Below are 17985 nucleotides of genomic sequence, written 5' to 3'. Positions count from 1 at the left end.
ATGTTATAGAGTGAATTAGTGCAAATTTTTTTTTTTGAGATTTTAAAAGTGTTTGTTAAACCTTTATAAGCTAAAATCCAAACCAACCAGTTACGAGGTGAATCAACATTACTAACTTTTATTTGAAGCAAAAAAAAAAAAACTATTTGAAAATTGGGCAAAAAGTACAAGACTGTGAACTTAACAGCTTTAATAAGGGAAAGAACTACAATCCCATGAAGCATTGCGAATGATACAAACATTTTACGTATTTTGAGAGCGTATCAAGACCAACTCGATTACGTCATTCATGGTGCATCGTGGGAGTGGGTGGAGCTTAAGAACTCTTTTGGCGAGATTTGCTTGCCACGACTCTCTGATAGGTGGAATTTTCTTCACAGCATCATGGGTAATGTAGTTTTTCACCAGGAATTCCACTTTTAAACACACACACACACAAAATAAGTTGAAATAATGCTTCAACAAGAGCATATATCATCGATTAACAACCCTGGAGCTCACAGTAGGCCTGTCTTTAAAAGTTTATACATTATCATTAAACATCAATTCCCTTATGGAGAAAATTAATGGTGTTTTTACTTACGGAACTCAACTGTTGCACTCTATATCAAGTGTCAAAAAACTATTTCTCACTTTAAGTATGTTGTACTGAAAGTAGTGAACTAGCGTTATCATCTTATTAATCTTTGAAATATTGACTTGAGTGGTGATGGTTTCTTTAGCTTTGATTTAAACACTAACGTTTTTTCTTCTCAGGGTCAGCAACCTCCATCACCACCTATGAGACATGTCAGACATACGAGAGGCCGATCGCATTCACGGCCCGATCGCGCCGCCTCTGGATCAACTTCAAATCCAACGATGTAAACAGTGCTCGCGGGTTCCAGATTCCATACGTCACTTATGATGGTACGGTCTTGAGTTCAGTCCAAATTTATTTATGCATATGTAAAAAATGGTCAGGATAAATGAAAATGTAAATTTGATCAAATTTTAGATGAATTTCTGTCCATTCTTTAGATTCATTGTCACTGAAATGTGCATGATTTTCATTTTCTTTAGAAGACTATGAGCAGCTGGTTGAAGACATTGTAAGAGATGGAAGACTTTATGCCTCTGAAAACCATCAGGAAATACTCAAGGTCAGTTTTGTAACTAGTGAAGTCTGTTTTGGCTGTAGCAGTAATGAGTGTGTTTACTTTTTATGAAAGCCCTTAATTGTGTTAATTTTGTTAACAAAATCTATGACGAAAAATGTTCGTTGACGACCTTTGTTTCCATGACTAAGACGACATGATGAGACGACACCAACGACATTAAACGATTACTGTGACTATATCAACATGCAATATCATTGACGAAAAAGACGAAACTAAAATGTAGTTGACAAATTTAAACTTTCCCAAAAACCAAAAGAGGAGACCTCTACGAGCTTTCATGCTTGCGGTTGCCAGATGTCGAGTTTAAATCCCCCAGTCAGAGCTTTTCTCTTAAAAGGATATATTTTCGGCAGCGGCTGTTTACACTAAGTGCAAATGACGATAGATGCTATTTACGCTAAGTTAAAATAGCAATATATTCTATTTACACTAAGTGACAATAGCAGCATTTTCTTAACGATATGCTATTTACACTAGGTGAAAATAGCGATAGATTCTATTTACACCATGTAATATCAGTTCTTTGCAATAAGAGTAAACAGTAATAAGATGCTATCTATACTTTATATTGGCAGATACTATTTGTACCTCTGTATTTTTGTACATTAATAGGATGCAATAATATCATAGAGTGTAAATGATAATATTTATTAAAATTATTAAATGGATGCTGCCTTATTGGGAGAATAAAAACCCTCCCTACACCTTCCCCTAACCCTACCCAATAAACACTTTTAATATTATTAAACACTCGTTTTCAGTTTATTTCCACTTTTAGAACATTATTTTCATTTTTATTGAAAATAAATGCGAGCTTGGCAAAAGGTGGATTCAAACCTGTGTCGATCGCGTTAAAAGACTGAAGACGTTGACTTCCGCACGTCATTTTTAAAACTTGAGTGGCCCAATCAAACCGGAGCTAGTGTAAATAGCGATTGCCAACAAGGGACGCTATTTGCACTTACTGTAAATAGACACTCTGCATATTTTCTGCCTGATGTTTTACTTAATCTTTGCAATCTGGCAACCATAAACACTCTACACTGTGGAAGAAGCGCAGATGAACTGAAAACACAGACAAACAAGTAACAACCGGAGTTTAGCGATCTTCACTGAGATATTCTGCTCAAATGAAGGTGTAATAGAGGCTGTGTTCCTTCACGAGCCACGTGCGCTGTTTGCTGCAACTAAATCTGCGATCAAACCAGTGATGAATTGTAATAAATCTAAACATGGATCTCGACTTTATTTGCGATTGTGGTTGCGGAATGCACTTATGCAACTTTTGTGTGACAATATAAAGTTGTTGTTGTTGTTGTTGTTTTTTTGCTGTTTATATTTTAATATAAAAACATCAATGTACTTTGGAATTAATGGAATTACTATTACTATTACTAGGCCCATTCACACCAAGAACAATAACTATATTTGCGTCCGCACCAATGAACGATAACAGTCTGTTTATTCTAAGCTCACGCGCTGCGGTTTCAAAGTGTGTACAACATGTCCTTGTTGCATTTACACAGCTTTAACCAGCAGATGTCCTCAGCACGCTATGTTTCGAGTGTATAGCTAGTGTAATCAATCTAATCTAACAGTGAATTTAGCTGTCGTAGTCAATATAGTGGAATAAAAACAACGCCTAGTCCTTTTCACTGCAACTTCAAAGGAAGCAAGACAATGTTGTCGAAACTAGCGCTGGATACCTGAGGTAATTTTATTACACTGTTTGCTAGCCTGACATAATCGTTAATGCTTCTCATCATTTATTCCGAGGGTATGACCGATTGTTTTCCATATATCCATTTTCTTTAAAGTATCCTTGAAAAGGGGGTTTGACTTGTCAAACAATGGTGGACTTCAGTGATTAACTTCTCCGCAATGTCATCTGCCATTTTAAATGTGCTAGCCCTTAAATTAGAACGGATTCTGATTGGTTGTCAATGTTTTATCGTTCAACAGCTGGAAAAAATCATTCTGAAAGTGATCCCAACGATATCATTTCTTTATATCATTATAGCTGTGGTGTGGACAGTGCTATTCTTTTATATTTAGAACAATTTTTAGAACTTTCTTTATATTTATTGTTGTTGGTGTGAACAGGCCTTAAGCCTTGTCTGTGAAACCGGGGGTAAGTCGACTAAACAAAAACAGGACAAAGTTGACTAATAGGATAAAAACTAAAATGTACATTTCACACAGGACTAAGACTAAGACAAAATTAACACTAGCTCTGTGTGTGATTTTTGTCGAAAGTGTGTTTAAGCAATAGAAAGATTGTTTAAACTGCCTACCTCCATACAATGACCATACATGATGACAAAATTTCGTCCATTTTATGTCAGGTCTCATTTGATTCTTTTTTTCCTTTTTGTTTCAGGATAAAAAACTGATTAAAAAACTGTTCGATGTGCTGGCTCACCCAAACAATTACTACAAGTACTCACATCGGAACTCCACGGAGATGCTCCCGCGTTCGTTCATACGTCTCATCCACAGCAAAGTCTCCGCCTTCCTGCGTCCATACAAATAGTCCAAAAGCGCCGTCCGCATCCACACACCTCCAGTCACCTGGCCTCGAGTCAACGGGATCCTACACACATTTAAAGGAAATACACAAGCACACACATATTCAACAACACACACACAACCACACTATGCAGATTTCAGATGTTTCACTTTACCTTTTACTTTTCGTTTTCTTGTCCGTCATCTCTGAGGGGGAAAAAAGCTTCTGTGTAGTCTACATGTAACGCAATGAACGTGTTTCCTTTCTCTACGTGTCGGTCACCGTTCTGTGCCGTGTTGATGTTTTTGTTCGCTCATATAAACGTTTGCACGCTCAGTCCTGAGGCGTCCCGTAGAGGAAGACGATGGTTTGGGTGGTCCCACAACCACCCGAAAGAGTTTAAACACACGCCTGGTTTTCATAGACACGATAAAGAGCGTGTTGTACAGACAAAAGAAAGTTGTAGCATGTCAAAGAAAAGAAAATCTATTTGTCGAACTGGAGCTAGCTGTGATTGTGCTTTAAAAATAGGCTTCTTCCCAAGTTCCAGCTCTCGTAAACTCTACTAGTTCTCAGAATAAATGTACAATCTTTTGTATTTCTGTACTTTTAGTGTGCTCTTGGTAAGATCTAATTCATATCAAGCATTTCACAATGTTAAAACATTATATTTGAGCTCCTAGAGCATACATGTAATCTCTAAAGGTCATGCTGTTAAAACAGTAATGTTTCGTTAAGGTCTGCCTGTTCAGATTGTATTATTGTCAACTGCATATTCGTCTATTTCCTAATATTTAACAAAGCATAGAAGATGTGCGTTATTGGAAAGGCTCGGGTGATGAGAAGGTCGGTTGGTATTTTAAGAACAGTGGACTGTTAACACTCAGTTCTGTGAGTTTTTTGCAGGACATGCAATTGCTGCTTCTTCAGAAACGTCACTTTAAGCCTTCGGTTTTGCCTAATGCAATTCAAGACATTTCCTACAGAGAAGAGCAGTCGAGGGGCCGAACTCTTTCGCAGGTTGGAAGTAATGTTTTCATAATGCAGACACGAATCACTGATAAACGTAAACCACAGGTCGACGTGGATGGACTTTTCAGTCACGCGCAAGATGAAATGACAGTGTTTTGAGTTTGTTTTGCACATTATAGAAGGACCCAAAGAGATGCAGCGTTCAGGTTACAAGTGTTGGGTTTCACCGGACCGCGGTTAGATTTGCTTGCAAGTGCCTGAAGTGCAAACGTGTTAGGATAGGCCTGTGGATGTCAACATTTATGAGTGTTTCCTGTATTAATTATGAATGAGTATTCCTCATGAATGTGTTCATAGGTAGAGCCCTTCACATAAAGTGTGAGAACCAAACTTCGAGAAGGTCAAACCATAGCCAGTTTTTATATGTAAACAGAAAAGGACTGGTCAGAATGGTAGTTTACTGTTGTCTCTTTTTTTTTGTATGTTGTAAATATGAAATAAACGTAGACTAATTGGAGTCTGAGAGAGAAGTCCAAACACAAGTTGTTCTCCCAAATTTTCCGCTGTACTATCCTCCATTCCAAAGGCGGACGCAAAAGAGGGTGTGTTTAGACATCAAGCATCAAGGCCAGAAACAGTCTACGCAAGTACGCAAACGCTTGTCCAACATATTGCCAGCACAATACATCACGTACATCGTACGTACGTGCCTCGTACATAAACACGCATCTTGCATTGCTGTGACGGTAACAAGCCTCTGGGCTTAAGGGGGCGATAGTTGCATTCGTTTGTTTGTTCTAAACCAGGAAGCTAGCTATACACGTCGACTTTAACTTGCTCAACAAGATCTCAGTAGCTGACCTGAAAGACAAAACTTACAGTACTTGCACATTTCTAGAAATGTTTGCATTTACATACTTGTGTAGAATGTTTTGGGACCATTTCTGTGCTGGGAAAAAAAAGGCAATGTTGTGGTGTTGACTGAAACGCTGGCTCCACATTTGATCAAACGTGTCTATTTGTAACCCTTGACCTAACATTCACCCAAAAAAGAAAATTCTGTCATTAATTACTTACCCTCATGTCGTTCCAAACTTGTAAGACTTTCGTTCATCTTCTGAACACAAATGAAGATCTTTTTAATGAAATCTGAGCAATTTCTGTCTCTCCATTGACAGCTACGCAACTACCAGTTTGACGCTTCAAAAAGTTCATAAAGAGATTGTAAAACTAATCCATATGAATTGAGTGGTTTAGTACGAATTTTCTGAAGAGACTTGATCACTTTATATGATGAACAGATTTAATTTAGGCTTTTATTCGCTTATATTAACTCACACATTAGTTATGGTAAACGGAAGCTCAAGCATGTTTGCTTGACGCGTGCTAAAACCATTGAGCTTCATTCTCGTGTTACGCAGGTTCAGTTAAGCTTCTGTTTATGTTCGCTGATCAATGTTTATATGTGAATAAAAGCCTAAATTAAATCTGTTCATCATAAATAGTGATCATGTCTCTTCAGAAAATTCGTACTAAGCTGCTCAATTCATATGGATTTGTTTTACGATCTCTTACCACAGATTTCATCAATCTTAATTTGTGTTCTGAAGATGAACGAAAGTCTTACAGGTTTGGAACGACATGAGGGTGAGTAATTAAAGGGGACCAATGCCAATTTTACAAGATGTAATATAAGTCTCTGGTGTCCCCAGAATGTGTCTGTGAAGTTTCAGCTCAAAATACCCCACAGATCATTTATTATAGTTTGTCAAATTTGCTCCTATTTGGGTGTGAGCAAAAACACACCGTTTTTGTGTATGTCCATTTAAATGCAAATGAGCTGCTGCTCCCCGCCCCCTTTCCAGAAGAGGGCAGAGCTTTAACAGCTCACGCTTCGGTTGCACAACAACAACAAAACTGGAGAATCTCACGCAGCCAAAATGAGGATTGTCAGTAACGGTGTTCAGCCTTACATTGTTCAAACCGGAGTCGACACTGATGGAGAGACTCAGGAAGAAGTTACAACTTTTAGAATGAAACTGGACGTTTCTGAATGGTTAATGGATAAATTTATGTAGTTGCTGTGGAGTTGATTCAACTCATCGACTAGCATGTGTCGTCATGTTAATCTTTTGTGCAAATCCAGTGTTGAATTGACCCTCGTTTGTGAAGCAGTCCGGTGTAAAATGACGGCATGACAACAACACTCTACTACAACAACTCTTCCTCTTCTCTAAAGCAGCCCAACATGGCCTCACCCCCTTTGTTGCATGTGCCTGGGGGGCGGGGTTTATGTCAATTTTAGGGTTTGTGATGTCACTAACCCGGGAAGAAGCTTGTTGTAGTCCTTAAACAGAGATTTCTCTAAAAGAAAATATCTCCCTTTGCATTGAACTTTGAGCGTCGTAACTTTGCAGATGTTGTTTATGCTCAAACAGCAACATTACACACTAACTAAAGCTAAAAAAGTGAAATCATAATCAACCACCCCTTTAATGACAGAATTTTCATTTTTGGGTGAACTAACCCTTTAAAGTTAATCAGTATACAAACACACAAGGATGTCCCACCCCATTTTTTTTTTTTTTTTTTTTTGAGTGCAGAAAGTCTAACCCTAAAGACTAGATCCTAAAATCCAGAACTGAAAAGAACTGAATGTGTGTGGGTGATTTTTTGAAGCATTTATTGACATTTTAGGTATTTTGTACATTTGTCATCTATAACGAGGGTCACTAATATAATTGTCTAAATGTATAAATATGATACAATAGAAACAAAAAGAGAAAAAAACAACAACTTGGGTTAACCCAAGAAGAAGTGAACTGTCAATATTGCCCCACTTGTAGAAACCAGTTCAAGTCACCGTCTACTAAACATGTTGCAGCACTGCAGGTTGGATGTCTCCGTGAAATAAAAAGGATGGGTCATATGTGAAATAGCCATGATTGCCAAGAATGAAAAGTTTGTGGCAAAGCAGTCAATGTTTTGTTGAATGTTCACTAAAAGAAATGCAGAGTATTTGCTACTCTAACTAGTCAGTGTCATTGGCGGTCTGTGACTGCTGCTTTATTTTTTATAATTTCCCCTTGTCTTTGCTCTACCAAACCCATTTCAAACATCGATAAATGTAAATGATCAATCCATGTTTCTGTTCAATTTTTTTTTTGGTCTGTGTTTTTCTATTGTCTTTTGTCTTTTCCCCATTTTTCTTTTTCAAAATGTCTTTTTTTTTTTTTTTTAGAGAGAAAATGAAATGACTTTGCCACAATGATTCATGGAATGGGAAATGGTATTTGCACTTGAAATTTGTTTATGCTCATGTAAAAATGTCTGGATTTTGTATTGTCTTTTTAAATGAAAGAAATTGGTGTTCTTAAAGTTGTCTGTTTTGATTTCTTCATTTTCAGGTATACAGAAAAAAAGCCAATACCAAAGGTAGATTATATCAAGTCAACAATAGCTAAACTTGTGCCTTCATTATTTCAGAATAGTGTATTATTTTGGAGTTAAACTTAATACATTTATTTGTCATTGTCACAATATTCTGACTAAACATAACTATAAAAAATTAAATACTTTATAAATATTATAAATTATTGCAGGTGATGTTGGCTAATATAAGTGGTTTGAATCACTGATCATAATACATTGATGATGCATTACTAACCCTGTGTAGCGATGGGCGATTTCGATGAAGCTGCTTCATGAAGCTTCGAAATCTTTACGAATCTTTTGTTTCGAATCAGTGCTTCGGCTCGTGTAGCCTATCAAACTGCCAAAGTCACGTGATTTCAGTAAACAAGGCTTCGTTACATCATAATTTGTTGTTCATTTTAACCTTTAACAATACTAGCTGGCAGGACTCCCTGTATTTTTTTTAACAGCATTGGTTGAGAGATTTTTTCCTTGAGGAAAATTAACATGTCCGTATGATGTTTATCCAAATAAACTGATATTGAATCAAGATCGGGATCGTATTGCAAGCTCGAAATCATGAAATTGGTGTCAAGCACTAATAAAAACAGTTTAACTGAGCCATCCATGGAATAAACAAGCCCTGATTGATGCAATTGAAATTGATAAAAGAACACATATTACACAGACACTTGATATTTAATCTTATTAGTTGATTTGATAGATTTTACTTTAAATAAAACATTTGCAATGGGTTTGTAAAAGTTTTAGTTGCATTTACACTATTCTGACCAACAGAGGTCGCCAACGTGTAGCGTTTCGAACGCTTTGAAACAGTGAATCATTGGTTCAATTGATTCGAAGCTTTTAAAAGCTTCGTTTCTCCCATCACTACCTACCTCAAAATCTGTTTATGTTTAGAAAGCGTATCAGACGCGCTCCTGCTTCTTTCATTCAGAGCAAGAAACTGAATTGCGCGAAGCGTCATTTTATATAACAGGTTAGTGTGCTTAGTAAACAATGCGAAATAATATCTATTTCTGTATTGTAAAAAATAACCAACGAAAAACAATTTCCATTTTTCTTACATGAGATTTTGGGGTAAAGTAGGCTACAGGCTACTCATTGCTAGTTCATGTTAGCTCAGGTAGGCTACATTATTAGGCTAAATAATATTAACATACGACTTTAAATTATTAATGTATTAGTAGTAAATGTTGAAATTAACATCAACTAAGATTAATACATGTACATGCTTTAGAAATATTTTTATTGTTAGTCTTATTTATTGTATTGTTAGTTTAATGGTAGATCTACAGACCAAACTTTTTTTTTGTCACACAAATCATACTCTCAATAGTCATACTCATTCCTTCAATACTTCACACATGAAGTGGTAACTTTAATTGAAACCTTATACTGTATATTGCATTATATAGCCTGTTACTGTATAATGCATTTTGTCTTTTCATAAATGACAGTTAAAATGCATTACAATATCTTCAGATTCCTTGTTACATCTGAAATTGGTGGTTTGTTATGTGTTTTAATGCGTTTCTTTCTAAAGGTGTGTTCAATGAATACATAAATATTATAATGTATTATAACTGTGGTTACAATTATTTGAGAGATTGCATTATAATGCATTTTAAGGAGCATTACAAGGCATAAGTAATGCATTTAAATACTTTTATAATGCATTTAATATATATATAAAGGCTTTAATTAAAGTGTTACAGCAAAGTTTCACAAATGTTTTACCTGCAACACCTGGTTTCACTAACTGACCAAAACCACAGGAATTAACTCATTAGTAGGTTACAAGGCCCACACAGAACTAAAACGTGGTAAAAAAAAAAAGTTTCAAAACCGAAAACTACAAACACCTGTCAAAGTGGGGCATGTAAGACAGCTTCTTGAATTCTAGTGGACACATTAACACTTCAAAAGCCATTAATTTTATTCCACCACAACATCTTGAACTCAGTTTGAAAACCATAGCATTATATTTACTATGTTAAAAAGTAGCATAATTTACCAGACTTCACTTGATTCAGCATATTCACCACACAGAGACATTTATGTGTTTAAAGCAGTCACATTTATTGGCCTCTCCTATGCACATTTACTAAACAGCCAGACAAGCTGGCAAACGATTTTAGAGACATTTTACAATGGGACTTTCCACAAAGTTTACTAAAAAATAAATACAAGACTCAAAGTGTTGCACAGATCAAAAATATACAAAGGCTTATAATTAATGTAAACTTTGAAAACATTTTACATAAGAAACACCCTGGAAACAATTTTAAAAGGTATTATATTTACAAATTTGTACAAAAAAAAATAATAATAATAATTTTAGTTGCTTGAAGACTTCAGTCTAGTACCAGAAGAGATGTCACATAACTGTGTTCAGTACAGTGTTTGTCCAACTCTGAAATCCTTTGGTACACAAATCTTTGCATGTTACCATTCACCAAGCATGCTTTAACAATATTAGATTTTTTCAATCATAATTGATTTTGCCTATGTGCTAACTATTTATGTTTAAATAGCCTTAGGTACAGCAATAGACAATGTGAAAACCTTCACAAACATACTACATCAGTGCAAATTTTAAGGTTAGACTTGTGTCAATGTTGGAATGGTAGCTTACAAAATCGTTTACCTCTGTCTTAGAGATGGATAGTGATGGAAGTCTTAAGATTTGTAATTGTGTTTTTCCCTTTGTATAACATGACCTAAAGCTAGATAGTTGTTAGTGATCAAATAGCTGTAGAAAGCTCAAATACTTGGTCCTGTAAATGATCCAAAGACTGAATCTCACACCAAGCAAGGTAAGTCTCAAAAACACCAGGTGAGAAAGGAGAGAAATGCCAAATACACCACTGGACATCATTAGGTTTCGAAGGATCATTAACACGGTAGCTTATGTCATTAGTATTTTTTATATTATTTATAAGTGGTTTTATTTTCTGTGTAAGATCAATCTCTTTTAAAACCAGTGTTTTCCCAATAAAGCTTAACCTCTGAGAAAAAAAAAAAAAAAAGTCCATAAATAAATCTGCAGTCATAAATTGATCAAAGCCCAATATTTTATAAAAGCCAGCTAGACACTAATAACTCTTGCACTTTCGTACCAAAATGAAAAGCATGAGGTGGATCTTGGAAACTGATATTAAAAACAGATAAGAAAAAAAAACGGCAGTAGTGCAAACCCATGTTTTTGTTCATCTCTCCTTTGCAACCTTTTTTACAACCTCTTTTCTTTGATTTGCACCATTTTCAGCACATCCTCATACGCACAGATTTATTGTTGATCCAGCAAAGAAATATTCTATATGTGACTTTAAGACGCAAACCCCTCTTACTGCAGACTTGCTCTGTCTCTCAGTCTGACGTGACTCTACACCTCTGTAATCTTTCTTTGGATATATTTTATTGTCTGTGCTACTTGTTTCCATCAGTGTCTAGGACAATACCCAACTTTAAGTCCTTCTTGTAACTTTCCTCATTGCCCTCTCAACATCTCAAATTCAAACCAAAAGCAACACAAACTGCAAAAGCCTCCTGACCAAAAGCACTTTCACTACACACTTCTAAAAACTTCTACTTGTCCTTCTACCTTTGTTATTCTGCCATAGTCCATTTTACTACATATTAATGTCTTTGAAAACGATTGTCAACAGTGTTTCAATCTGATATTTTAAGACAAAAACAGATCATTACATATTTGACATATTGATGAGGCAAATTCATTGAAGCTCTGAAAACATGATGTGCCAATATCGGCTCCTCTCTGAAGTTTTATTGCATGCAGTTAAGTCAATCTATTAAAGTGAAATATATAAAAGCTACAACCACTGCGGTAGAGGCATAATTTCAAGTTGGCTGTAAAAAGCTTGCACAGTATTAGTCCTGCTGTGTGGGTCAGTGATCAATAACAAAAAAATCACTTGACAATGAGCAAAATCATTAATATAAGAGAAACGATTGGTACGGTATTCACAGAATACATCTAGTGCCTGTGTTGTTGTTTTTCTTAGATCAATTCATTGATATAGAAACAATGGGTTGATTTATTTATTTATTAAGAAATTTGCTCAAAAAAGATAAAATATTGAATGGAAGGGAAGAATCAAGTGGTCATTAGTGGTAGAATTGCTTTAAAATTAGATGTCGCGTTAAAATATCTTAAAAATGCCAAAAAAGGACACAATTTGCCAGATAGTAAATTACTTTTTTTTTCCAAGATAATCTCATTAAAAATACAATTTTTAAAAAATTCATATTCTATATGTAGATATTTATTTTCATGTCACTTTTTCTTTTGTGGCATTTTACACGATTTCTCAAAAATGTCTGACATTTTCTCAGTACCAAAAGAAGTGCAAAATAGTGGTTGGCCATCAGGATATTCCAACACAGCTACATCTCTTGCCCGATAAGATCCAGTTGCGGGCTAACTCAAAATTACTTAGCCTATTTATGCTACAGCTAACTATACAAAAGGCCACTCTTTGATTGTCCCAAGCTGTTTGCCATAAACAGTATGTGTTTAAGGTACAAGAAAGATTTTCCCTTCTTTTAACACCTTCTGGACCCATTTTCACAGTTACCCCAGTACAGTACTGTTTTTGTTAATCTTTCTAGACAATACTAAATGTGTGTGACAAAAGGCATCCGCATCGATGCACTGTGAATAATTACAAAGTGATGGATTTTTAGTATGTAGTTTTCTCCACTCTCATTCTAAAATGAAAGGTACACAAACAAAGCATTTACATGAAATAAATATGCTCATGGAAGTTATTAGAACACAACCACTGAAAATCATCATCAGAATGTTTTGTTCTTTTTGATACAAAAGGGTACAGACACTACTAAGTTTGCCTATGGTTTACGGTATTCTTAAGAACGGATACTTAAAAATATTTAGTATGCCAAGTGCCCAGCATTATTCAAAGATTGTGTCTAGACTTAGTTGATGCTCAAATTCGAAGATGCATTTTTCAGGAGGAACGGTCATCGTGTGGGCTTCCATCTGAGTTTTCTGTTTCCCCTTCTGATATGGCCTGCATGGGAGCAGTGTACAACCGACTACGTGTACTGTAGCGGCTACTATTTGCAGCTGGCGGCATCCTTGACCGGCCTTGTCTAGATGAGGCAGATGTGGGAAAAGCTTTTGTGGAGAAGCCCTCAGCATACGGTTTTGGAAAGGGGCTGTGAATTTGCTCAGGAGTTCCCTCTGGAAATTGCTGCTGTAAAGGAGAAAGTGGCTCCTCAAGTGGTCTAGAACCCTCCATCAGGAGCTCACCGGGGCTTTTGGGTGCAATAGGGCTCTTTAGGATCTCTGTAGCTGACATACGATAACTGGAGTCGGACCGACTTCCCTTTTTCAACAGCAGCAATTTGAACTCTTCATTCGAGGTACTGGACTTTTTGGCACTCCTGTAAATTGGACCCGGGGTTTTCTGAGACCCAATTTGAGTAGATGGACTTGCAGGGATGTTTGGGGTGCTTGGCGAGGTTGCAGGATTAGTTGCAGAGCCATTCCCAGAGACAATGGGTAAACGGCTCCGCACTGACATTTCTCCAGAATCTTTCCTGCCCAGCATTTTTCGCTTTGACCTGAGATGGAAATACAAGAGACAATAAGAATTTGGGGATTTTTAATATTTTTTATGATCATCAAAAATATAGCAAACTTGAAACACACCTGTGAATCATGGCAAAGAGATCCTCTGTTGTGCGACTTTTACTTGGTGAAAGAAAAACACTATCATCCTCAGATTTGGATTCGTCTGTCAAAGGGGACACAGTTGGATCACTTGGTGTGGACTCTGAAACAGAAACTCTGAAACTTATTCCAGTTCAAAAAGTTAAAAAAATTAAACAATATGGCAGCTAGTTTACATAGTAATGGAAAGAATATGCAAACATACCTCTGCTAAAATAGTCCTCTGTGTCTGGTGTTGACCCTTCCTCTACATGTTCCTGTGAGGCACTTCTGGTTGGAACACCTGATGTTACAGATTCTTCTCCAGCACCGCTAATTGGATAAGCTTGCAATGTCTCTGATCTTTGATTGACAATATCAGGCACTTGGTCAAGAATATCTGACCTCTTTGCTAGACCATTCTGACCAGGGCTACCCTCGTTTGGCTCAGATCTCAATAGCTGGTTTTGCTCTACTTCCAGTCTACTCTGGGAAAAGAAATTATTTGAGGTGCTCACCTCTTCTGCAACTTCTTGAGAATTCTCCAACGTCACTTCATCCATGTTCACCTGCTCAGACTGGGCCTTAAAAGCAGTCATGCTCCAAAGAGGGGATGGGGCTAATCGGTCGTATCTATTTCTTGCACCAAAATGGCTTGCTATATTCTTAGCAGCTAGTCCATCTACTGGGGTAAACAGTGATTCACAATTGTCCTGAGAGGAAGGTTCTGTGAGAAGGGGTCTATAGGGTGGAGGTTTCCTAGTTTCATGGGGTTTATTGTGAGTAGGTGGGGTGATGATAGTCACAGTGGGACACTTAGGCCTAGTGGCAGTATCAGTGCTAGGTCGATCGTGGCTCCCTTCTCCAGATTTGCCAACTGAACGTAGCTGAACTGAACGAAGAACCGTAGGAGTGATGGCCAAAGGACTAGTGGCTGCCAGCTCATCACTCGAAAGACTCTCATGCTTGATTTCTGCTGAAGCTGCTGCCTTGTGTTTGCTCTGGTGCAGGATGTGCATCTGGTTTTTGTGAATTGAAGGCTTGCTGACATTGGGAAGGGCACTTAGGTTAAGGTGAGTGGGAGGTATGATAGGCAATTCAAGGTCCCTTTTTGATGAGTACTGCTGCAAAGAAGCAAGTGAGGACTTCCTTTCTGGGACTTTGGGTTTCCTCTTGCCACCAGGAGGGGACATAGGGTGAGCGTTCGGGAAGAAAGCCGATGGAAGAGAAGATGTTGGTGTCTCCGACTGGCTTGAGTAGCCACTGGAAGGTGATGCTAGACCCACCAGCTTTTCTGGTGAAGGCAATCTAAACTCGCTTTCCACTGATGGTAGTGAAGGAGTAGTGGCCCTTGATCCTGACTGGGAAGTCTGGGATTCTGAGCTCTCCTGTGATTTAATGCATTCAATGACAGTGGTACCCGTAGCTGTGCTGGAATTTGACAATGATCTGTAAGGATCATTGGATTTCAAGTCATTAAGAAGCCAGAGATCTGCATAGTCTGACTGGACAGCTCCCTCATCCTTGAAGGAATGCGTTTCTGTGGAGCCAAACAAAGCAACTTCTGGAATCTCAGTAGAACTCTCAACACCCCAAGCCCCCAGTGGCTCCTCACTCTCCAGCTGACTCGAGGAGCCTCCGTTTAATCCCACATGCTGTGTTCTCTCCCTGGAAGACGTTGATTTGTTCTGACCACCAGCAATCTTTGGTTCGTTCTTGTCAATGGGAGGTCCAACATGGCTGCTTATTGTCCTCAAGGATGAGCTACGTTTTGGTGGGGATGGCTTCACCTTTGGTTTCCTTAGAGAGAGACTGTGTCTCCCAAGTGTGTTTGTTTGATGTCTATATTCTGCCTGCTGCTGGTCTACAGATGCATAGTTATATGTGAAGCTTTTGCTACCTTTAAGACCACAGTCAAAGTGCATGGAGGTATAGTAGCCCTCTGCATCTACAGAATAGTGTGAGGCGGTGTCTGCCTTTTCAGAAGGTGGCCTATCTGTTAAACTTTCAAAAGTGGCTATGCTAGCAAAACTGGGAGATTCTAGGATGTTCTCCACCCTAGAGTGCTCAGGACTGAAGTCAGGGTGGCAAGGCATGTTGTGCCTGTAGTGGGGATAGCTCCACTCACCCTCACTGGCAGTGCTGACTCCAGCATCATCAAGCATGTCAGTTGCAGTGGAAGTGAATGAACCTGTCCTATGGCTACGGAGGCCTTGTGATCGGTCTCCAGGATATGGATCAATAATGAAGCCTGTGGAATCATCATTAGTATTAGTAGCTGCATTCAACGATAGCTCTGAATCACAGTGGGATGATCCGGTGAGTGGGGGTGAGGCTGCAGGTGGAATGGTCTCTGATGTCTGGGAGGGACATGTAGAACTACTACCACTCCAGTTGCCGCTTGAGGACTGGTGATCCTCCTTGTGGTCCATCTGGCTAGTCAGCACACCAGCGTTGGAAACGGAGTGAATGGGGCTACTGAACGTATCAGAACTGGAGGAAATCTCACAACTACCCATGTCAGCTTTACGAGGCAGACGGGATCGACCCCTCTCCATCCAGTCATGCTCTGTACTTCCAGCAAGCTGCTTGAATTTTAAACTGTTATGCTGGCCCTCTGGGATTGCCTGGTCGTCAGTGCTTTCTTCATCATCTTTTAGAATATGTTCCCCTGGGACTGGTAGGAAGTCCTCTGCCTCAAACGGGGACAGTTCTTCCTCATCCTCATCATCATCCTCATCACTGTCATCATGACCTTCATCTACCAGTCGCCCCCCCTCACGTGGGAGGCTCCGGGAACGTATACGGGAGCCTACTGAGGCGGTGAACATTGTGTCAGAGTTGTCAGGCAGAGAAGATATGTTCCCCGTTGAATGGGACAGTGACACAGTCACGCTCTGCCCCCTTTGTGCTCTGATCCGTCTACGTGAGGGTGCAGCCCCAACAACCAGGAATTCTTCTGTCTGGCAACCAGAGTCCTTGGTGTTGAGACGAGAGAGCGTGAGATCCTCTTGGCAAATTTCAGGGTTGGTGTGGACTATCACGGTACGTTCCCTGGCTACTGGAGATTCATCAGAATCTAAAAAATGATGAAAGATGTTTTTAGTAATACATTTTATTTACGTGACATTTACTATTATCACCACATGCCATATCTAAATAAAACAAATAAACAAGTAATGAAAACAAAAAAAATGATAGGAGAATGTTAAAGCTTCACACACCCAAATCCTGCTGCACTCGTCTGGGAATGCCAGTGATCGTTTTCCGTCTCCTTAGCTTCCTCCGCCGTTGAAGCACTGACTGCGAATGGACTAGAGAGCAGCGCACACTGGCCTCTCTGTTGAACCCAACCCCTGCAAAGAGCAACAGACATGTGAGAGGCTGTTGGGTGCAAGCCACTTTTTTCTGCTTCTCCCTACCATGTTTCTCACATTCGTTTTTAATGCTAAATACAGTATTTTAGTCATAATATTTATTAAAAGAATACATTTATGAATTAATATAATATTTTTCTTTAACAATAAATTCTTGAAAATTATTTAAAATATATATTATAAATTTAATACATTTTTATATTTATTTATAACATTTTACAGTATATAACAGTACTTTAACAAATCACATATAAAAATCTAAATTTCTGCTTAAGTTTAACAATACATCTCAGCAGAAAAAAATGCATGTATTATAAAATCATAAATGTAACAAAAAAAAAAAAAAAGATGGTTTCAGTCATGTTAAAATATTTTAACTGACACAAAATTACATCAGACAATACGCAATGTCATGCAAGGTGAAAGGAGCGACATATTCAGGACATCAGAACAGAAAACAACCAGGGTTGAAAATGGGAGTATTACTGTCCTACCCGACCCCAGCCTTGCTCTCTAGACTGCAGCCTGCTGCTGTACTCTTTATTTGAAGCTCTATTTGTTTTGATGTTTGTGCAGTGTCATGCATCATGACTCTCATGTGATTGCAGGCTTGGCCCTTTGAGCACCAATTACACCACTGCGCCTGTGATGTACAATTTCCAGTCAACACTGTCTTTGACTCAATCCATGCTGACACGCACTGCAAAAGTCCTGTTCCAGTCAAGCCTGGAGTAGATATATTTGGCCTCTTTGTAATTCTAATGCAACTGATTAGCATGCACAAAACGCATTCTTGACTCTTTGCATTTCCTGGCACAAAGAAAGTTACCA

At 38.2% G+C, this 17985-nt stretch overlaps 2 protein-coding genes across 8 annotated transcripts in view; one reads left to right on the top strand and one right to left on the bottom strand.

Annotated features, from left to right (window-relative positions):
• Nucleotides 1-8019, top strand: part of scube3 (signal peptide, CUB domain, EGF-like 3) — a 112280-nt gene extending 104261 nt beyond the window's left edge. For both annotated transcript variants that reach the window (XM_051880599.1, XM_051880598.1), the window contains 3 exons: nt 757-909; nt 1063-1142; nt 3541-8019. In XM_051880599.1, coding sequence (XP_051736559.1) covers nt 757-909; nt 1063-1142; nt 3541-3693 — 386 coding nt within the window. In that variant the 3' untranslated portion in view covers nt 3694-8019. The remainder of the gene's footprint in view (nt 1-756; nt 910-1062; nt 1143-3540) is intronic.
• A 2114-nt stretch (nt 8020-10133) lies between these two features.
• nhsa (Nance-Horan syndrome a (congenital cataracts and dental anomalies)) overlaps nt 10134-17985 on the bottom strand; it is a 105380-nt gene continuing 97528 nt past the window's right edge. For all 6 annotated transcript variants that reach the window (XM_051880149.1, XM_051880147.1, XM_051880146.1 and 3 more), the window contains 4 exons: nt 17002-17133; nt 14004-16856; nt 13778-13901; nt 10134-13689 (listed from right to left, as the gene is read on the bottom strand). In XM_051880149.1, coding sequence (XP_051736109.1) covers nt 13071-13689; nt 13778-13901; nt 14004-16856; nt 17002-17133 — 3728 coding nt within the window. In that variant the 3' untranslated portion in view covers nt 10134-13070. The remainder of the gene's footprint in view (nt 13690-13777; nt 13902-14003; nt 16857-17001; nt 17134-17985) is intronic.

This window comes from Ctenopharyngodon idella, chromosome 22 (genome assembly GCF_019924925.1).
Source record: "Ctenopharyngodon idella isolate HZGC_01 chromosome 22, HZGC01, whole genome shotgun sequence".
Lineage (NCBI taxonomy): Eukaryota > Metazoa > Chordata > Actinopteri > Cypriniformes > Xenocyprididae > Ctenopharyngodon > Ctenopharyngodon idella.
This window is presented reverse-complemented; position numbering and strand designations above follow the sequence as displayed.